Here is a 22,481-nt window from a genome sequence, read left to right on the forward strand (position 1 = left end):
TACTGCTTATGTAACCAGGGGCTGGAGGACTCTTGTGCATCTAGTAAGTTTTAGTGACTTCCTGGAACTTATGAGTTGCTTATTTCCTGTGTGTTATGAACCCTTCCTCAAGGACATAATGTTTTATCAACACCAGAAAATTGCTATATGAATTCTGGTCTCAGAGGAGACAGCACCTCAGTTGCCACCAGCTCTGGAATTTCTGACTCTTTTCTCTTCACCTTAAATTCAATTTTCTTTTATGAATAATCAAAAGCACCAAAAACCAACGCCATGAGGTCAGCGTTTTAAAACCAGAAAAAGAGATGAAAAAGAGAGGTTTGACCCTACTCAGTTTCAAGACCGCATTATTCAAGGCTTAACTGAAACTGGTACTGATTTGGAAGCAGTAGCTAAGTTTCTTGATGCTTCTGGAGCAAAACTTGACTACCACTGCTATGCAGAAACACTCTTTGACATCCTGATGGCTGGCAGAATGCTGGCCCCAGGTGGTACACTGGCAAATACATGATGCGCACAGATGTCTGTGTGTTTGCAGCACAAGAAGACCTAGAGACCATGCAAGCATTCATTCGGGTTCGTAACAAGTTAATCAGCCGTTACAAATACCCGGAGAAAGGTTTTGAAGATGAAGTTAAAAAGTTATTGCTCTTCCTAAAGGGATTTTCAGAGTCGGAGAGGAACAAGCTCACCATGTTGACTGTGGTCCATCTGGCTAATGGAACCCTTAATGCATCCATTCTTAACAGCCTTTATAATGAGAATTTGGCGAAAGAAGGGGTTTCAGCAGCTTTTGCTGTAAAGCTCTGTAAATCACGAATAAATTAAAAAGACATCAAGTCTTCAGAAAGTCAGCATGGACAACAGACTGGTGGAACTGCTCCCTGCCAATAAACAAAGCATTGCGCATGTCACTAAGTATTTCACTGAGGCAGTGAAAGAGCTTTCAGAATATGTCTGCAACCAGCAGACCATTGGGACTCAGAAGGAACTCCAGAAGGAGCTTCAGGAGCAGATGTCCCACAGTGACCCATTCAATGACATAATTTTATATGTCAAGGAGGAGATGAAAAAATTAACATCCCAGAACCAGTGATCATTGGGATAGTCTGGTCAAACATGATGGGCACCGTGGAGTGAGACAAAACAGAGGAGCTTGTAGCAGAACAAGCCATCAAGCACTTGAACAATACAGACCTCTACTTGCTGCCTTCACTACTCAAGGTCAGTCTGAGCTGACTCTGCTACTGAGGACTCAGGAGTGTTGCTATGACAACATTCACTTCATGAAAGTCTTCCAGAAAATAGTGGCGTTTTTTGATAAAGCTGAGGTCCTGAGTGAAGAGCCCATTCTGCAGTGGTATAAAGAGGCACATGTTGCAAAGGGAAAAAGTGTCTTCCTTGAGCACATGAAGACGTTTGTAGCATGGCTCAAAAATGCTAAGAAGGAATCTGAGTCTGAAGCTGAAGAATGTGACTGAATTTTGAAACAACATCCTCAGTAAAGCAAACAGGAGTTGTAGATAAAATGTCATGTCTCATGTGTCCTGGTTCTTACATCTTCCTGTATCAAGCATGACATAAGTAAGGGCTTTCATGGCGATTTTTATTTTAACTGTTTTTACGGTTACTGGAAATGTTGGGTTTGGATTCTGAAACCATGTGTAAGGAGCTGCAGGAGCTGGAGAATTGAATCTGATGTTGCATTGGTTTTCAGTTACCTTCTACCCGCTATATTTTCTACTGTAATAATGTGATGTAAGGCCTTCCGCAATGAGCAGTTCACTTTATTCCCTGGGTTTTCTATATAAACAATTTTCAAGATATGATTTCGTTAAAAATAATTTGTTACAAAAAGATTCTGTTTGCAAATTAAACTGTAAAAAATATCCAAAGTCTCAAAAGGCAATGATTTGTGCCATAACTTAGTGTGCCCAGAGCCCTGTTCATCAGTGAAAATCCTGTAGATGATTGAATCCATAACAACATGAATCCTGATGTTGGTTATATGTGAGCATTCTTGTATTTTTAACCCTGATGTCGTTTGATTTCTGAGTTTCATCCTTAGTAAAGCCATGGAGAGTAAACTTGAGTTTGAAAACTACATGTGGCAGAGGTAGGAAGAAGGAAGCTGAGCCGTTTTCCAGAAACTTCTAGGTTCATTTGCATCTTTCCAGGTAGAACAAGTAGATACTCCTCATGCAAATGTTCTACCCCAGGACACAGCTAGACTGTTAGGAAAGAGGTCCCACAAGGAGTGACTCAAGGAAATGTCACTAAAACCATAAGATTGTTGGGAGTGTTTTGGGTGAGCGTGTTCTAACAGGATCTCTAATGACTCCATTTCCTTTTGTGAAGGTGAAGGATGGTCATTTAGCGGTTGTCAGTCAGTGGTTAGAGCCTGGCCTCATTCTACTATATTCAAGTACCTAGTAATCCACCTTAGTTGCCATTTTCTTAATTGCCATGAGCCAAATACTTCAATGGATTAATCCGTTTATTTTAATGGCTGCCTTCATTGCTTCTCTTTTTGCTATCCATTTATAGATAGTTGGTAGGAGGAAATATCGCCACATTTTTGAGAAAGGCTAAAAGTGAACATTTTGAAAGTTTTTTTTATTAGTAAAAGAGAACTTTAAGAATAACGCCACCAGAGACTTGAGTGGGAATTTCCCGTTTTGAAGGTGCCATATTTAGAAGTGAAGAATTTGGTATTTAAAGTTTATCTTGAGAGAATAACATGTAATATAATTTAAAATGAAGGTATAGAAACCTTAAGGGCATTATAGCGAAAGCATTGGTGGGTGGGGTGAATTTGTAAAATGAGTGACTTTGATAAAGCTTTATGCACAGGCAAAATGTATTTATTAGATTCTGTGTAATGGTCTGCTTTCCCTTTGTAATCTGTAGTCCTAAAAAGATGTTTTTTTTTTTTAAATAAAGTCCATCCTTACATTTAGGTTTTATAGATCAGTCTTTTTATTCCCCCCATAAGTCCCATTGATTCCTAATGGTGTGCTGTATGTTGTGCTTTCAGATGTCGACTGTATAAGCATTAGTACCAATTTGTCCTTAGAACTCACAGACTAAACACCTCACAGATTCCAATGTAGCTAAAATTACATTGCCATTTCTACAACCCGATCCTTGCGTGTTGTCACCATTCGAAACGCACCCTGTTTATACACTGTGTATAATGAGAGTGTGGAGTCTTCCAGAACTACATCATGATCTTTGATCATTGATCTCCCCCCCCCCATACAAAGTAGCGTTTACTTAATATACTAGCACATGGGTAAGGCACCTGTGAGATCAATGTAAAGAAAGGGATTTATGAAATTATTCTCATTTTAAGTTTAAATGCCAACGTATAGCCTCCAAATGTAATTCCTAATAGAGATGTTAAAACTGTACTCTGAATACTCTGAATCATGATTGGGTAACTATTGATTGAATTCCTAACTTGCTGTCAGTTTCTAAAGCCTTTAGTGTCTTAGATACTGTACTGTGTGTTTAGGACTGATAGGTGTCACCTTACTCTAGGATTGTTGTCCTAGAAATATTCTGTTCTTATAAAATTTCCAGATACCAAAATGCCACATATTTTACTCAGCATAACGATAGGTGGTGAGGGGAGGTGCATGTGACCAAGAGACTAACTTATAACAGTGTTCAAGCTTTTTTCCATTATCCAAACCCCCCAGAAGTCTTTTCTAATAGCACCCCAATTACTATACAAAAACCTTACCTCTATCTCATGGATACCCAAATACAAGAATTTTCTTGTCCCTTATATAAAGTGACACAGTATTTGTACAAGCCCTACACACATCCTTCCATATACACTATCAGGCTGAGCATGTCACTCATGGGTAGAATGCTTCCCTAATGTGTACAAAGTCCTCGGTTGACTCTCCACATGGCACAAGCCAGCGTTGCTACATGCCTATAACAGGCCACTTGGGAGATCCAAGCAAGAGGATCAAGAATTTAAGGTCATCCTCTGCTACATAGCAAGTTTGAGGTTAGCCTGGGTTACATGAGACCCTATCTTGAAAATAAATCATCTTTACATAATTTATAACACCTGACAGAATACAAACCACTGTATGTAATTATTTCACTGTTTTCTTAAGGGAATATTAACAAAGAAAAAAATTCTCTAAATGTTCAGTAGGGAGGTAACTAAGACAGGTCTAACCACATAGTAGATCACAACACTGTAACCTTCTTCAACCCTTTGATAGACAATTGAGTATGAGGATGCAGGGCCTGTGGATAGAGAGGGTTGACTATGCTTGTGCACATGGAGAGCTAACTATAGTCACATGGCAACCATACTCATATAGATTTATGCATCCCAGTGGGCACATGTGTATGTGCACACCAACTTCCATATACATGTAGCTTCCCAAACGTACATGTTTCTTGATACACACAGGCACATTCATCTTTTCCATTGCATGTACATCATCCTATTATTGGGTTCACACCAATGTCTAGGTAAACCAAAGGACACACACATCCCCCATATCATGCCAACACACACACACACACACACAAATGCATTTGCATGAAGGTGTCTGTGCCTGTGGCTCAGAATGGGAGATGATGGAAGATGGTGGGGGAGGTGTTACCAACTGCTTCTGAAAGTTCTTTCCATATCATTTAGCTCAGACACGTTGTCTCCAGACTTGGGTTCAGCACTGGATCTCAGGCCAGCCCAGATGAGGAAGAATCACTCTCGCTTGAAGCCTGCTATGAATGAAAGATCAATGGCCTTTCCCCCCAGTATTGACCAAGACAAAGCACTGATGGAGGCCATCAGGTGCCATGGGGACCACACTGAGTAGGCCAACTAAGGCATTGTGTAAGGTGTCTGAAGGAGGCTATGATCCCTTAAGAAAAAACCCTAGATCTAGGAATGTAGCTTAGCTGGTAAATTACTTGCCTAGCATACTTGAGGTCATGGGTTCAAACCCTAACACTGCATAAGACTAGGCATCCTCAGCTTTCTAGAGGAAGTTTGAGATTAGCCTAGACCACATGAGACTGTCTCAAAAAGAAGGAAGAGAGAAGCAGGCAACCCTTAGACTACATGTCTCAACTTTCCCTTCATATCATGGCGCCTATCTGGATCTCCTATACTTGTTCATCCTAACTCTTCCCTGGGGGACATATCCTTTGGGCTCTTTACCTCATTCCTGTGTCAGTTAAAGCTCCTTCTAGACAGATTCTCAGTAATCTGTGGTGTAGTAAGTAAACAGGAAAGAAAAAAAAAGTCCCTACCCTTATGGCATTGTGATGGGGGAAAAGGAAATCTGTAAGTAAAACATGCTTTATAACATATGAAAAACACGACCCATGTAACAGAGGGAAATAAAGCCAGAGTGGGAGGGCATGTAAGGTCTGAGAGACTTTCAACATACAGTTAACTAATATGAATGGATTACTTTATCTTCTGTTTTCTTCAGTTAGCTTTTCACCTTGTTTTTTTTTTTAAAAAAAAAACTTTCCATGTTGAAAGTATCTCACATTTACTGCTAGTTGTTGCTGTACATAGTTGTTGTTGCTTTGGTTTTCAGTGAGGGTGGAATGGTTGGTTGCCAAGGATCCTGGGATGGACACAGCATGCTATGGAAAAAGGGCATTGCAGTATTTTTTGCCTGTAATGCCCACTGCTTCCAAGAGGTGTCAGTAAGAGCATATATCTGAGCCATGTTCCTCAGAAAAAGAGAGATTTCCCTGAAGCAGAGGCAGAGACTGAAATAGCTTTCTCGGAAATGTAACACCAGATCACTCCACAAGCATATAAATGAAGTGAAACAAACACAGTAGAGCCCACAGAGGGGAAAAGTAAACACAGATAACCCTTTGTAGAATTAGATACATCACCCAGCCTGGGGTGGCCTGCTGTTGAGGCCCACTGGCTTAATGAGGGTACTGTCCAACTGCCAGGACCATGAAGGCACTTCAGAAGAGTTCAAATAAAGAAGGGCTTGTCATCTATACACAGAATCCTCTCAAAGATAGCCAGATACAGGAAGTATACTGGAAGCCAGCGGAAGGCTCTTCTGAGGCCTCTCCTTGCTCTCTTTCTAACCTAGCTGGGTACCTTCTCTGTATCTTCATAGATTCTGGCAAGTTTTGGAAACATACTTTTTTGGGAATTTTTTTTTTTAAAAAAGAGACTGTTGCTTATTACTATCAGTCAGTTGGGCTGCCTCTGAATCACCTCAGAGCTCTGGAACCTGATATTATCTGCCCGACTTCTTGCTTGCTGGGTCTTCAAGACAAACATTTGATCCCCTAATTGCTCTTTTTTAAATTTGTTTTATTTTTGGTATGTGTGAGTGTCTGTCTTCGTATCTGTGTGTGTGTGTGTGTGTGTGTGCCTGTGTGCCTGTTTCTGTGAATATGTATGTGTGTTTGCATGTGCATACACCACATCTGAAAACAAGAAGTCAACATCACTGTCTTAATTTATTTTTCTTCATCTTTTTTTTACTATATTTATTTGGTGGTGGTCGTGATTGTACCTATGTATGCAATCATAAATGCAACATGGAAATGGAAGTCAGTGAGCAGCTTGTAGGATTAAGTCTCTCTCCTTCTACCATGTGGTTCCAGGGACTCAAACTTAGGACTTCAGGAATATATAGCAAGGGTCTTTACCTGCTGAGTCATCTTGTAGACCCTGTTCTACTTCATTTTTTGAGACAGGGTCTCTCAATTAAACCTGGAGCTTACTGTTTGACTATACTACCCGGCAGCAAGCCCTTTGAACCCTCCTCCTGTCTCCCCCTCCAGTGGAAATAGGCATGTGTCGCCACACTCAGCTAGTCACAAGGGAACTAGAGATCCGAACTCAGATCTTCATGCTTGCACATCAAGCATTTTCTTAACTGAGCCATCTCCTCAGGCTCTCATGTTTGTTTGTTTGTTTGTTTGTTTGTTTTCATCAAAGAACCAGGGGTAGCCTTTGCTGCTATGTCCTCATCTTTAGCTGACCTTGGCCTTGTAGATAGACAAAGAAGCCAAGCATCAAGCATACTTGAGAACTTAGTCCCCTACCCTCTTCCGTTCTTATTTACACAGTCTCTGACAGCTCATTTGGTCCCTTCCCCTAGGTAACCCTGGCCACCTCTGACACAGAATTACCCTTGACCCTGTACATCTCACACCTGGGCCAGGTCAAGCATATCTTGGAATTGTGGCCAGCTCTTGAGAGTCAGCCAGGCCATATCTGCTATGTTATTGTCAGAGGCAACAATCAAGACTTCTTCAAGACTTCATCCCCTGGATGGCCTCAGCACCCTTCAGCTAGTCCGTGGGAGACCAGGGAAATACCAGCTGGAAGCAGTGAGTATAGCAGGAGCTCAACCAGGGTCAGCAAGGCAAGCCTTGCAGCTAACAGTTCAATTCCAACTGCTGTAGAGGAGAGAAACCTCAATGTACCCGAGCTCCCATGCCATCTGAAAGTGAAGATTCTGGCATTGAGTAGAACTGATCCCAGGGGAAGCGGGAGGTGGGGGGTGGGGGAATGGCTGACCAAGTCAAACTTCAAAACTCAGGAAAAGTGGAACATTACATTATGACCTCTGATGAACCTAGCCTATGTAAGCCTGAGAGACCTCCCCCCCCCAAAAAAAAAAAACCCTCAACCTCTGCTGGACTCAGCTAGAAATCTCAGCGTGTATCCCTCCATCTCACAGCAAGGATCAGCAGAAGGGCCCTGGTGTTCACTGTCCCTTGTCTTCCTCAGGTTTAAACGTCTAGACTGTACTATGATTCACCAAGCGTGTTGGCAGAACATGGGAGTAAGCCTCTAGGGTGAGGTTCATCCCTCAGAGAATCAAAATGAGAAGCCTTGTCCCCTACAGCTCGACTATCAGATTGATTCCCTAGAGCCTGGGCTAGGATTCTAAGGATACTTTTCTTTGAAACTTGAGAAAACAATCAAGTACTAGGGGGTTAAATCTCCCTATGTGTTCGGAAAGAAGTAGATGTTACCTCCTACAGGACACATACACACATACACACTTGAAAATTTAATAATTTTTTTGAGACAAGGTTTCTCTGTGTATCCCTTGCTGTCCTGGAATTCAGTATAGAGACTGGCTGGCATCAAACTCACAGATATCCTCCTGCTTCTGCCTGCTTTGGGATTAAAAGCATGTTTGTTTGTTTTGGAGACAGGGTCTCATTATGCAGCCCTGGAAGGCCTGGAACTTGATATGTAGACCAGACTGGCCTTACACTCATAGAGATATGCCTGTCTGTCTCTGTCCCATGAATGCTAAGATTAAAGGTCTGTGCCAAAATTCTTTGCACATTTTAAAAATTTTTTTGTTATTCTTGATAACAAAGAAACCCAGGAAATATTTTTTTAAAAAAAATGAAAAGGAGAAGCGTATGTTCAGGTGGGTCGCCCGGAGGGTTTGGAGGAGTTAAAGGGAAGAGATGGTAGTGAACATGATCAAAGTACGTTCCATATTTGTATGGAATTCTCAAAGAACTAATGAAGTACATTTTTTAAAAAAGAAACAAACAAAAAAAGGGCAGATAATGTCCTGAAGAGCAACACCCATGGTGTACACGCATGTATACACAAACACACACACACAGGTAAAACACACCAGGGATAGGAATAATGGTTCCGTGTCCTGCACTGCATAAACTGAGCATGATAGCACACAAACACAATCTCGGCACTCAGGAGGTGGAGGCAAGAGGATCAGAGACTCAGCATCATCCTCAGCTACACAGTGAGTATAAGGCCAGCCTGAGATACGAGACTCTCCCTCAACAAGAAAAAAAAAAAAGTAGATTTGAAATGAGGAAATGGCTCAATGATAAAGTGATGATTTAAAATCATTTTAAGGTGCACAAGGCTTGGATTCTATCCAAGAACAACAACAACAAAAAGGCAACCAAACAACAAAAATTAAACCCACACATTCTCCCCAAAAACCAAAACAACAACAACAAAATGTATAGTTGGTGCAGAGCCCACAGGGCCTGATATACAAGGAAGTACCAAGATATCAACTGCAACACTCCAGCCCTCACCTAGCCTTCGGGGGTGAGGGGGAAGGCTGCATTGCAGGAAGTAGGTGGTGGAGTAAGTAGATGGGAGAGAAAGAAGCAAGCAAATAGATGGTGGAAAAATGGAACCCATGAGAAGCTGACCAGTTTGTGTGCTATGAAGTGGGGCAAAACTGAGAGCCCAAAGGTGGTTGCTATTCTTGCTCTTTGGGAAATGGTAAATTACACTGCCCATCAACAGCAAACACTAGTGCCAGTGGGCCTATGCCTTCTTCCTTTAAGAAAACTGACCACTGTATGAGTTGCAGTGACTCCCAGAGCTGCACCCTAGCCCAGGGAAAAGCAATACCTGCAGAATGGAGACCCACAACTGACTTACATGTCCTGCTGTGTTCACGTCTCATCATTGGCTTATCTGCTAATCTCTCTAGTTGGCTGTGGTGGAGACTCGACCATGAGACTGCAGGACTCTAGATTGAATTGCAGTTTTTCTCTGCTGTGTTTAACTTTGACCAAAGATTTATTTCCTTCGGAATCTTTGGATTGGACAAAATCTGAAGACACCCAGAGGTCCCACCCACCATGTGGCCTACTACATCGTGAGTCACTATGATGTGCGAGAACTGGGTGAGGAGGCAAGAGAGAAAGAAACAGAATGCTTCGAGCACTATGGAGAGAGGCTGATCTGGACGTGTGAGGGTGGGGAGAGTATCTTGGTATGAATAGCCTGCAATGCCACATGAGGTCACATTGAAATCCCGGCCCATGCTGCCTCTGAGGTCCATGGATACGCAGCAGCAGAGGTCTATGTAGACATTAACACCATATTAACACCAAAGGCCATGTGGATGTCCCTGTCTGGGCTGCTACCAAGGGCTATGCAGAGCTGGCCCCACCCCCTCACTGGCTGTAGCATTTGGAAGAGTGAGGTCCCACATCTCATCTTCCATGCAGTGAGTGACATGGGTGAAGGAGAAATCCCCCACCCCCTTACTACCTTTGGCAGGCAGAAGAGCTGGCCCTGGGGTCATGAGAGTTGGAGAGCTGGCCTGCCCCTCACCAGCTGTAGTAATCAGGACAGCAGACCGTGTACCTCACCTGGGCAGCACAGTAGAGCTGGCCCTGGTGGCAAGGATGTGGATGAGCCGGCCTGATGGACATGAGAGCAGGAGAGCTAGCTCTGGCCCGTGTCAGCTGCAGCATTGGTTGAACTAACTAGAGCAATGCTGGAGAGCTTACCCTGGTGATGTGGGTGCAGGGGAGCTGGCAGGCTAACTCAGCTACCACCCAGGCCCAGATCCAGGCTATGAGAAGGCCCACCCCAATATCTACCCCATCTATGAACTGCTGGAACATGTAAAGGAAGTGGTCCTGCAGATCCAAAGCTACAGGATCTCCATGACATGGGACAACAACAGGATATGTGGTAAGAGTCCCTGTGTGGATCCAGTATTGATAGTGTAGCAAAAGCTAGAGGCTTCAGATCAGACCAATGGCTCTTTACAATGACCATCTGCAAGTAACGTTGTGTGGATAAAAAGGTATACTGCAGCACACAGTGTGTGACACACTACACCTTCCACAGCAAGTTGTTTGGCTGTCTGTTGTTACTTTCTTTTGAGGAGGAGGTTGCAAGGCCAGATACAAAGGGATGGGAGATGAGTGGGATGGGGTACATGATACGAAAGTCACAAAGAATCAATAAAAAGGTTTTTTTAAAGCAGTGTAGTCAAAGAGGACCTTGAACTTCTGATCTTCCTACCTTCACCTCCTCAGTGCTGGATAACCCTGTTTATGCAGAGATGAAACCCAGGGCTTCGTGAGTACTAGACAATAACTCTGTTAGATGAACCATATCCCTGGCCCCTGGCAGCAACTTTTACTCTTACAGTTGGTCTTTGGCTCCAAATCCTAACACAAAGCTTCAAAGAGCTTGGGGTTTCCTGCATGACACTGAGTTTCCTGAGTGTGTCAAGGCTGGTCACAAGGAAAAAATGAGCCATTGATTAGATTTCTGTTCTACTCCTCGAGATCCAAACAGGGCATAAGGGTTGAAAGTGAAGTTAATAATCAATCATGCTGTGTGGAAACACCGCCATAAAAATATTTAACTGTGAAGTTCAAAGTGTTTCCAGATTGGCAAACACATGTGTGTGCCAGGAAGATAGTGCATCCCTGTTCTGTGACACTTTTCCTGGGGAGTTGTCAACAAATGCTTACTCACCACAGATCAAAGTAACACCACCACCAAAGTTGGTCTTGACAAACCAGTAAGTTTACTGGGGTTACTTACAGGAGCATGTCTGACAGAAAGGCAGCTGCATCACTGAAAGCCCATGCTGGCCTGAGTGCCTACTCCCAAAACCTGCCATTCTGGCTGTCTCCTCTCCTAGCAGTAATCACTGCTGCTTGTAAAACCTTTGCAGGGAGGGATCTTGTTCATCTGTTAAGTTTCATGGACTTCCTGACACTTGTGAGCCAATAACTTTCTGAATCTTAAGGAGCCTCCCTCCAGGATGCACATGGAGGTCATATGACAAACTCAGGTGTCAGCCTTCACCTTACACCTTGCTTGAAACAGGGTCTCTTGTTCACTGCTGCGTTCAGGGGTTCTCCTGTTTCCACCATCTTACTATGGGAGTTCTGGGATTACAAGCACACTCATATCCTAACATGTGCATAGCAAACTCTTTATCCGCAAATCATTATTGCCTCAGTCAGTCCCGTTTGGGTTTAGTTTTTGTTTGTTTGTTTGTTTGTTTGTTTGGGTTGTTTTTTTGAGACAGGGTCTTGCTTTGTATCCCAGGCTATCCTCAAACTTGCACTGTAGCCTAGGCTGGCCTCAAGCATGTGATTATCCTACCTTTAGACTCCTTGAGCAACGCCAATCTTAGTTCATCCATAGCCTTCGTAACAGCCTATAGAATAATCAAGAAATATAAGGACAGTGCTTCCCAGAGTGTTGAGAGAGGATGACTTATCAGAAGATGGCTAAATAAAGGAGGTGGTTGGAGTCACAGGAACCCTGATTTATTACAAGTAAGTCAGAAGTATAGGTACTAACCCCCTGAGGGCATACTACACACCAGACATCACTGTGAATACTTACTTTTTAATAGCTTTTTAAAATTTTTATTTTTTAATTCTTTGATCATTTTACATATGTATGCATTTTGACCATTTTTACACACTCATTGTCCTCTTGTTCCTCTCTCTCCTGTTATTGTCTTCTTTCTAACAAGTCCCCCACCTAACCATTCATACCTTTGTACTTTTGTGTATGGCCATTGCATTTAATTAGGGTTGCTTGCCTGAACACAGGTGGGGGATTATATATTGGACTATGGGCAACTTACTCAACCCACACTTTGGAAAAAAAAAAAAGACTCCCTTCAATGTTGATGATTCCCAGCAATTATCAACAGCCAATAGCTCCTCAGCTACTGGTTAGGCCTTTAGCGTAGTAGGTCTTTACTCATACATGCTGAGATATTGGTGGGTCCAGTCTTGTACAGGAAACTGTAGCTTCAATGAGTTCATTGTCATGCCTAGAAGACAGCACTTCAGGGGACTCCTCCCATCCTCCAGCTGGTGCTTACTCTGAGTCATTAATTTAATTGTCGGTCTTTCTGGACATCATCCTGTGAAATAAACAATGCTAGTACTGTTCTCCTTCTACAAATGGGAAAACTGGGGCTCTGAGAGTTTTTGTGTTTAATGGATCAGTTTCATATGGCTGTATCCTTAACCTGTGGAATCATATAATCTGCACGTAGATGGTGTCAGATGGTTGATCACTGGGACCCATATGGTGAGAAGAGAGAAGCAACTCCCAAAAGTGGCCTCTAACCTCCACTTGCTCACAGTGGCATGCACTCATGCACTCACACACAAATGCACACACAGTAAATATGTGTGTGTGAGTGTGAGTGTGTGTGTGTGTGTGTGACACATTGAAGCCAAACATAGTGGCATGTGTCTATAACTCTTGGCATTTTAGAGGTTTGTTGGTCAATTAGGGAAATTGGTTCCAGTTTGTTAGTAGTAGTTGTGCTCAAAGAAGAAACAAAAGGAAAAAACTTAGATTCAGACCTCTCTCTCTCTCTCTCTCTCTCTCTCTCTCTCTTTCTCTCTCCCCTCTATCCGTCTTTCTCTCTATCCTAGTGATAGGAGGTGAAATTGGAAGCGGGAGATAAAAGGGGGGAGAAGAACCCAGAAGTAGCAAAGACCAGCTACAAACACACACAGTGAGTCAATCAATGTAAACATTTTTTAAAGGAAAGAATGGAAGATAGAAAAAAGGGGGAAGAAGAGAAGGAAAGGGAGAGAGCAGATACGGTATGAGAAGATACTTTCTGTTTGCTTATGGTTGATCAGCTCTTGGTCCACCTCCATGGTGTTTCACAGGATTTATCGATGCTCCCTACACCAGGTAAAGGGATGAACCATTACCTAGGAAGTTCAGGGCATGATCACAGCCTAGAGTAAGGACTCTTTTCCTAGGGGTAAATCCCTGTCAGCAAAGTGATGGGTGGAAAAAGGTCTGGTGATCAGGAGTCCTTACCTAGAATGATGTAGGGTGGCATTCCTTATGCTTGTTCTGTTGGGGTTCTCCACCTTAGACTTCATATGGTTTGACTTCTTCCTATCAGTCTGAGAGTCTGTTGGGAAGTCGAGAGAAAAAGAGGTAAGTGTTCCAATAGGGATTGTAGAGATGGCTCAGTGGTTAAGATTACTTGCTGCTCTTACAGAGAGGACTGGAGTTGAATACCTAGTACCCACATGGTGGTTCACAACCATCTGTTACTTGAGTTCCTGAAGATCTGTTGCCATCTTCTGGCCTCCAGTAGCACCAGGGCCACTTGTGGTACACACAAAGTTAAAATAAATGAATTTTAAATGATTATTTTTTTTTTAATAAAAGAATTCTAACATCTAGGCATGGTGCTATAAGTCTGTAATTCCAGCACTGAGCTGAAACAGTGTGATAAAGTTTGAGCTAGCTTGTGCTACATAGCTAGCTCATAGCCAGCCAGGGTTACATAGTGACCCTTTTGTGACAGTTTCTTCTGAGTTTAAAGCCTTCCATCTTAGATGAAAGCTATTAAGACACAACTTACAGGGAGGTGAAACAACAGGATGTGCTGAGGGGAGGTGAAACACATTAGGAAATTCATTAGGCTCAGGAAGTAAATAATTAACTAGCTTCAGAAAGACCCTGAAACTGATCAGATTCACTCTGCTACTCGATTCCTAAAGGTATATAACCAGGAAAGACTGCTTCAAAACACTCAAATTTAGCTAAGCAAGTGAGGCACAGAGCAGCCAAGCCTCCTGGAAGAGACACTCCCCAACTTGTTTAGCTGCCTGCAGGGTGTCTAGTGTACACCAGGTTTTCAGCTTTCTTGAACCAGGTGCAGAGGGTTTTGATGAAGGTATGTATGAGCCATTTCTGCCTTTGTAAGTACCTCCTCACCCCTTTTTCTGTAAGTAACCCCAGTAGAACTCATTGGTTCCTCAGGTTGTATTTTGGTGTATGTGGCTCACAACCATCTGTAATGGAATCCAGTGCCCTCTTCTGGTGTGTTTGAAGATAGCTACAGTGTACTCACATACATAAAATAAATAAATAATACTTAAAAAAAACTTTAAAAAGAAAGGTTAAAAAAATAAAATAAAGAATTTCATCAGCTGGGCGGTGGTGGCACACACCTTTAATCCCAGCACTTGGGAGGCAGAGGCAGGTGAATTTCTGACTTCGAGGCCAGCCTGGTCTACAGAGTGAGTTCCTGGACAGCCAGGGCTATATAGAGAAACCCTATCTCGGAAAAAAAAAAAAAAAAAAAAAAAAAACAAGAAAAAAAAAAAGAATTTCATCAATCCTTGAGCTGGCCCCAAGATCAGGCCACAGAATTCCACCAACCCCTGAGTTTGCCCTGAGACTAGACCACAAAATTCCTACCAATCACAGGTGATTCTGGAAAGCTCTGCCTCCCCCTCCTAGAAACCCTATATAAGCCTGTTTCCTGCCCAGTTGACGCTTCTCACCCAAGCAGAGGAAGCCATCCTCCCTCCTATGTCTTTTTTCAATAAATTTCATGTTTGAGGTTTGTTGTGTAGTGTGACTATGATAATCCTTGGCTCCTAATTGGCAGGACACCTTTCCCCTCCGAGCTGTAACACAGTACGCATATGTGAGCATGCATTTTTCCTCATGTGTGTGAGATTATTTGAATATGTGCACGTGTGCATGTCCTAAATTATTCTCTATTGCTCTTTGACCTTATTCATTGAGGCAGAGTCTCTCAGTCAAACCCAGAGCTGCCAGTTTATTATGTGAAACACATGTCTCCAAGCTCTGAGGCTAGAAATATAGGAAAACCACCACACCCACCCAATGTTTACATGGATTTCTTAGGATGCAAACTCCATACTTGGATGTTAAGCACTTTAACAGGTGAGTTATCTTCTTAGCCCCTGGGGAAAAAAAACTTAACTCGTTAATTAAAACCAAGCTGTAATGGGGAGAGAAAGCAGAGTTGGTAAAGTGCTTGTCATAAAAGCCTGAGGACCTGAGTTCTAGCCCTAGCCTCCGTGTAGAAATCCAGGCGTGATAGTATGAATTTGTAATCCCAGCACGGATGGAGCAGAAAGCCAAATCTCTTGAGTTCACTGACCAACGAGCCTAATTGGCAAACCCCACATCACAGTAAGAGACCTGGTCTCAAAAACCAAGGTGTGTTATGCCACACACCTTGAATTTCAGCACTTGGGAAGCAGAGTGGACAGGTCTCTCTGAGTTCAAGGCCAACCTGCTCTACACAGTGAGTGCCAGGACAGCCAGGACTACATTATCTCAAAACATTTTTAAAAACTAAAAACCAAACAGCAAACAAATAAAAAAACAAGATAGAGAGGCCTGAAGAGATTGGGTCAGTAGGTAAGAGTGCTTGCTCTGCAAGGTTGATGACCTGAGCGTGACCCTTACACCCTATACAAACTGTGCATGTTTCATGGCACCGCACCGTGTGAGCTTCCAAAGGAGGGAAGCAGCCAGCAGCCCCATCCAGGCTGATACCTATGAACCACAACAAGGACTAGCACGGCATGATAACCCAAAGGGTGCAGTAGTGACACACACATCTCGGTGGTAACCAACAGCTCTTTAATTTAGAACTTCTAAAAAAAAAAAAAAAATCATGCCTGGTACTGGAAACCCAGACAACAAACCAGCGAAGTCATGGCTTTTGGAAAAGAACCTACAACCACCACTCTCCTAAACCAGCATAATCCCTAACTACATTCTAAATATTTGTTCTTATACCCACAGATAAGTGCAGACTAATAAGGTTTTATTTATGTATTTAAGAATTTATGTATTTCAGAGGTCCTGAATTTGAAAGAGGGTAAGGAAGGGCATGTAAGTGAGTTAAGAGAGAGGAAAAGGAAAATGATGTAATAATTTTAATCTCAAAATTAAAAGAAAGAAAATTTTGGTTTTTTGAGATAGTGTTTCTCTGCATAGCCATGACTGTCCCAGAACTCACTCTGTAAACCAGGTGGCCTCAAACTCACAGAGTACTGCCTGCTTCTACCTCTTGAGTGCTGGGATTAAAAGCATATGTCACTCCCACCTGGGCAAGAAAATTTTTTAATAAGGCATGGCTGCACATGCCTATAATTTTAGTTTTTGGAGATGGAGACAGGCAGAGCCTAGAGCTCAAAGGCCAGCCTCAAAATGGCAGGCTTCTCATTCAGTGAGAGACTCTTTCTGAAGGCAGTAAAGCCTAGAGAGCAATAAAACCTTTGATCACCATAAATACCATTGCTGCATGCTCATTTCATACAGCACACACACTGAAGACAAAAACGGAAGGACTAGAGATGTATCTTAGAAGTAGAACACTTGCCCAGAATATCCAAGCTGGTGCACAGGAATACACACACACACACACACACACACACACACACACACACTGTTTTCCTCCCTGAGATGTTGGCATGAGGTCTTGCCTACCTGAGATGCTCTTCCGGTGACTGTGGACTGGCTTTTTCCTAGATGACAAAGCCCTCATTGCCCTTTTCACATCCATGTCCTCTGGATTCCCACACACTACTTTCTGTCGGAAGTAGAATCTACAGAGGGGTGGAAAGATGGGTGCCGAGTTAGGACATGAGGACCTGAGGCAAGCCTGACACCCTCCCAGCAAAGGGAGGTCCTGCTCACATGACAGCACGTAAGTTGCAGCTTCCACTCACTTCCTGCCGGTGATAACTCCTAGCATGCCGGAGAATATTCCATCTGATCCTGGGTTGGTAACCCAGGCAGCAGTCTTCAAAGGCACCTACAGAGTAAGTGAGATGGCTCAGTGGGTAAAGGTGCTTGCCACCTAAGTTCAGTCCCCAGGACCCACATAATAGGAGAGAATCACAAATTATCCTCTGACCTCCACACATGTGTGGCACATGCATGCAGGCGCACACATGCACATGAGAACTACAACACACACACACACACACACACACACACACACACACAGTTGTAAGCTCTAAGTGAGACCCCAATACTATTATCCTAATAAATGTAATAAACTGTCCCCTACATTTTTATCTCCATACACATGTGGCACATGCATGCAGGTGCACACATGCACTTGAGAACTATAACCCACACAGTGTCATAAGCTCTAAGTAAGAACCTAATACTATTATTCTAATAAATAAATGGACATAGCAATAAACTGTACCCTATATTTTTATGCATAGTTCATAGGTTATACCCTTATCAGAGATGCTTCTTTTCGTAGTAGATGGCGGTTATCCCAAAGACGCACAAATGATCAACTTTCAGGAAAAGAGACTGAAGAATTCCCAGCTATAAATGAGACATCTACATTATACTCCCTAGCCACAAGGCTCAAGGATTTTCTCAGAAGAGTGGGAGCAGGAAAAAGACTCAGAGGAAGTTGATGTCTTCAGGGAAAGAGCAGTTGCTGGGCATGAGGAGGTCACTGCTGCTGTAATGAGTGCATAGACCCACCCAAGATCAAGACAGCTAGAATCCATGGGTGAATGGGTAGATGACCAAGCCAACTCAGTCAGTCAACAGGGTCTCCAGGGAGGGAGAGAGGATTGAAAAGAAAAGGACAATTAGACAACTATAACATGACCCCAGCCAGTTCTAAAGCTAAAACGAGTTTATTTTTTCCCAGTCTGCTTTTCTATCATTCTAGGTACATACAAAGAATATGGTCAGAATGAAAATGAGGGATCTTGGAGTAAGTACCTGGGAACACTTCATCTCTACCCATCCAGCTCCAGTAATGCCAGGAATTCTTTCTATGACCAACCTCCCAAGAGCCACTGAAGAATTCAAAGGATACAGGATATAGGGAGATTTAACAAGTGGAGAAGGACAAATGAGAAAAGAAAGCAATATCCCAAAATTTCTTTCTTTTTTTTCTTTTCTTCTTCTTCTTTTTTTTTCGTTTTTGGTTTTTTGAGACAGACTTTCTCTGTGTAACAGAGCCCTGGCTGTCCTGGACTCACAGGGAGATTTAACAGCTATGCTGAAGCTTGTTGACCTAACAAGAGCTTAAAGAGTTCTTCTTGGTACCAAGGAGCCATACACCACAGACATGAATTAGACCTAATGCCTCAGGAGTTTTTCAACCTCGTGGGGAACGCAAAAATGTTATCTACACAGAAGAAGGATGTGCTGGAGCTGGAGGGGGTACCCAAGGAGGAGATGATTCCAGAAAGTTCTGAGGAGAGGAGCAAATAAAAAGTTGATAAGACAGTGGGTTCATCAATCTGAGGTCAAGTAGAGCCCAGTGGTGGTTCAGGGACAGAGTTCATTCTCCTGGCCATGACTCCACCTTGGCTCTTGAGGACAAGGGGCAGCGGTGTCAGATAAGAAGAAATGGGGCTCCAGGGATCCTTGGCAGGTGTTTTCCAATACTGGGGGCCGCTTTTCTCCCAGGATCAAAGGGCAGAGGTTGGGTGTAGCTCTGATAGCAGAAAGGGGAAAAAAAGAAAGCCAAGCTTTGTCTTTCTACAGTTATTCTGGAAGCTGGAAGGTGCAGGACCTGGCAGAAGAGCAGGCAAGGCAAGCTGGGATCCTGGTCCTCGGCCTGGCCTGGGATCTTGCCTTGACACCTGCTGGAACTCCATGGTTTTTTTCAGAGATGAAGCACCCAGTGGCAAGACTCTGGGGGACGCTGCATGCCGAGAACTGGCCTGGGTAACTGAATCCTCTAGTACCTGCTCTCCAAGAGGGCAAGATGGTTCCCTGACTGGGAATAGTTTTGCAGCTGGGAGTATTTTGCAGTTCATTGGATCCTTAAATTTTCATTCCTGTTTAGCAGATGTGGAAACTGAGTCCCACACAGAATAATCTTAGCCCCTTGCCTAGATGGCACAGGGAGAAAAGGCAGGGAATCCAATCTGAAGAGTCTTCGGGGTTCTGAGCTTAACCTCACTTCCCTAACTAGGCAGAAGAAGGGCATCAAAATGCATCCCGGCTGTAAGTGCATTTCTCCTCAATTGGAATCCACCCTCTGGTTCCTGTATCCCCTAAGCCTCTTGAGTCTTGTAAAGGAAGCACTTCAGAATGAAAATGAGGGATCTTGGAGTAAGTACCTGGGAACACTTCATCTCTACCCATCCAGCTCCAGTAATGCCAGGAATTCTTTCTATGACCAACCTCCCAAGAGCCACTGAAGAATTCAAAGGAGACAGGATACAGGGAGATTTAACAAGTGGAGAAAGACAAGTGAGAAGAGAAAGCAATATCCCAAAACTGGAGCAAGGTAGGTATAGCTAAGGACAATACCTTGGGCATGAGTTTCCGGCATCCAGGCCCCAACAAAGCAGGCAACCAGGCAGGCAAAAAGCCACAGTTTCATGGTGAAGAGTGGATGTCCTCTCTGGGTACCTGAAGGTTTAATGGGGCCACCTATAAAAGTGGAAGGGAGTGGAAGGGAGGACATCAGTATCTCAAGCCAGCCCCTGGAACTCTCTGAAAGAGAGGCAGGTGGCAAAGGACTTGCTCTAGCCTCTGCTCTAATCAGAGGAGGACTCACCGATGCCTTTCTGGTCCTGAGAGCAGGTTCCTGCTTGTAGGGTGTAGTGCCTATGGGATCAATGAACTGGCTTCATTCTTTATAGTCAGAGCCCCACCCTGCAGTGACCTGCCCTCTTCTTTCCCTCTCTCCTTCTGCTCCTCCTCTGTACCAGCTCTGTGAGACATGGGACTTCTCTCTCCTGCAGATAGACCAAGTCCAATTTTACATCTGTCTCTCCAGGTTACATGCCTCATGAACCTTGAGGCACTGTATGTAACCAGGCCTCTCAATCAGCATCCCCTCCCAGTACCTTATTATATGAGGTCCAATACCATCCCCAGCCCTCTCCCTTAAAAGCTTTTTATTCCATCCTCTTATGGATCCTTTTATAGTTAACAAGCTTTAAATTTTTTATTATTTCTATTTTTTATAATTCTGTACACTGGAACGGGGCACTCACATAAACCATGGCATATCTGTGAGGTCAGAGGACAACAATCTATTCTTTCCTTCCACCTTGTGGGTCTTGGGGATGGAACAAAGGTCATCTGGCTTGGTGGCAGGTACCTTTACCCACTAAGCCAAGGAGCCATTCTGCCTTTTCTTGCTCTCTTGCTCTACCCTGGCCTTAACACATTTTCATGAAATTTCATAATTTCTTTCTTTCCCTTTCTTTTCTTCTTTGGTTTTTTTTTTTTTTTTTTTTTTTTTTTGGTTTTTTGAGACAGACTTTCTCAGTGTAACGGAGCCCTGGCTGTCCTGGGGCTGTCCTCACTTTGTAAACTAGGCTTCTCTTGAACTCACAGAGATCTTATTGCCTCTGTCTCCCAAGTGCTGGAACATAATGTCATTTTTAATGGATGAATAAAATTCCAGTTGCTGGAACACTTTTAAATTTTTATTTATTTGAGGGTTAGGGGCATGAGAACCACGGTGATCTGGGGGCAACTTTGGAGAGTCAGTGGAGCTCAGGAGTCAAATTAAGGTCATCAGGTTTAGCAGCAGACACCTTCAGCCATCTCCCCATCTGGAAAAGTACACGTTCAATGGGGCAGTAAGCGACAGGGAAATTTTTTCCAATATTATAATGAGAGTCATTCTAACAAAACTGTTTTCAACCACAACACTGGAAAGAAAGCAATGTTCTGGTTTGAAATGTGAAGCCAGGAACCAGGTAACGGCGTCTGCTGTCTTCAAGAAGCAAAAAAGATTAATTTTGAAAGCATTTGTTCTTTCCTTTCGTTAACTTGACCCACTGGGGGATGGGGGCAACCTGTTGAGGAAGATGAGGCTAGACGGGGCGCGGCGGGGAGGAGGAGCAGGGAGGCCTGCCACAAGAACTCACAACTAATCGCTTTTAACTTTTTATCACCTGCATCCGCAGCTGGCTACACCAGTCCTCTCTCTGGGTATTCCTCACACTCTGAACCTCTTGATGTCTCCTGCTGTATTTAGTCCTACTTAGTCGGGGCCTTTTGCCCTCTCCCACCTCCAACCCCACTCCCCAGGGTCTTGGGAGGACGCTGGCCAGCTGCAGGTAAGTGAAGCTTAAGGCCTCGCTGGAAGGTTAAAGCTTAGAGCTCCAGACAACCAGGGCAAGCCATAAAGCTGAAAAGCTGCGGTCTGGGTTTGGAGAATAGCAGCAGGGGGCGAGTTTTGAGGAATGGCACCTGAGGATGGGTCTTGTTGGTAGAGATTTGAGTAGTTTTGGTGGGTAGAACTTACAGCCAGTTTTCAACTGAGGAAGAACTAAATAGAAGAGCTTGTGGTCCCAGGAGGCGCTTTCTGGGTGGGGCTTACTCCGGGGGCGTGGCGTGCAAATCCAACCACAGCAGCAGAGGGGATGCAAGCCCCCACCCCTACCCTTCAGATCCATGAGCTTCTCAGGTTCCTAGGCCTCTGGATCTGGGTGGGTGAGTCTGGGGTAGGACGCCGCTCCGCGTGGCTGCAGGCTTGGAGACGCAGCGTGGCAAACCAGTACCTGCTGAAGCCAAGTGTCAGGGGGAGTTACAAGGAATGCGTGCCCATTTTCCCAACTTGGGGGTCAGGGCTTGTCCCACCAGCACCCTTCATGGGGAAGAGGAGAGGAAGTCTAAGCGAGTAGCTTTGTACAGGGACATGTGTCGGCTCAAGATGTAGGTACAGGACTGCAAACAGGAGACAGGATGTTCAAAGGTCTCAAGGACCTGAATTAAAGACAAAGTGCACAGATCCGTAATCCTAGCATTTGGAGAGACAGATGAAAGGAAAAAAAAAAAAAACCAGAAGTTCAAGGCCAGCCTAAACATCTCTCTCTCTCTCTCTCTCGCTCTCTCGCTCTCGCGCGCTCTCTCGCTCTCACACGCCCGCGGGCGGGCGCGGGGGCCG

At 43.8% G+C, this 22,481-nt stretch overlaps 1 protein-coding gene and 1 pseudogene across 1 annotated transcript; one reads left to right on the plus strand and one right to left on the minus strand.

Moving 5' to 3' along the window:
* Nucleotides 1-232: 232 nt before the first annotated feature.
* LOC114637292 lies at nucleotides 233-1,481 on the plus strand (annotated as a pseudogene).
* Nucleotides 1,482-12,553: 11,072 nt separating this feature from the next.
* On the minus strand, nucleotides 12,554-19,955 carry Ccl25 (C-C motif chemokine ligand 25). The gene is made up of 5 exons (XM_028785521.1): nucleotides 19,883-19,955; nucleotides 17,276-17,393; nucleotides 17,066-17,184; nucleotides 13,613-13,709; nucleotides 12,554-12,689 (listed from the first exon to the last, which is right to left on the minus strand). The coding sequence occupies exons 1-5, from the start codon at nucleotides 19,953-19,955 to the stop codon at nucleotides 12,662-12,664; spliced, it is 435 nt and encodes a 144-aa protein (XP_028641354.1). The 3' UTR covers nucleotides 12,554-12,661.
* Between the last annotated feature and the right edge of the window lie 2,526 nt (nucleotides 19,956-22,481).

The sequence above is a fragment of the Grammomys surdaster genome, unplaced genomic scaffold (genome assembly GCF_004785775.1).
Source record: "Grammomys surdaster isolate TR1022 unplaced genomic scaffold, NIH_TR_1.0 125243, whole genome shotgun sequence".
Classification (NCBI taxonomy): Eukaryota; Metazoa; Chordata; class Mammalia; order Rodentia; family Muridae; genus Grammomys; species Grammomys surdaster.

Coding starts and splice junctions, on each gene's coding strand:
- Ccl25 (XM_028785521.1), bottom strand. CDS start 19,955: ATGAAACTGTGGCTTTTTGCCTGCCTGGTTGCCTGCTTTGTTGGGGCC. Junction 17,185..17,275: donor TGCAACTTACGTGCTGTCAT/GTGAGCAGGACC, acceptor ACCCCTCTGTAG/ATTCTACTTCCGACAGAAAG. Junction 13,710..17,065: donor TCACCGGAAGAGCATCTCAG/GTAGGCAAGACC, acceptor ACTTCCCAACAG/ACTCTCAGACTGATAGGAAG.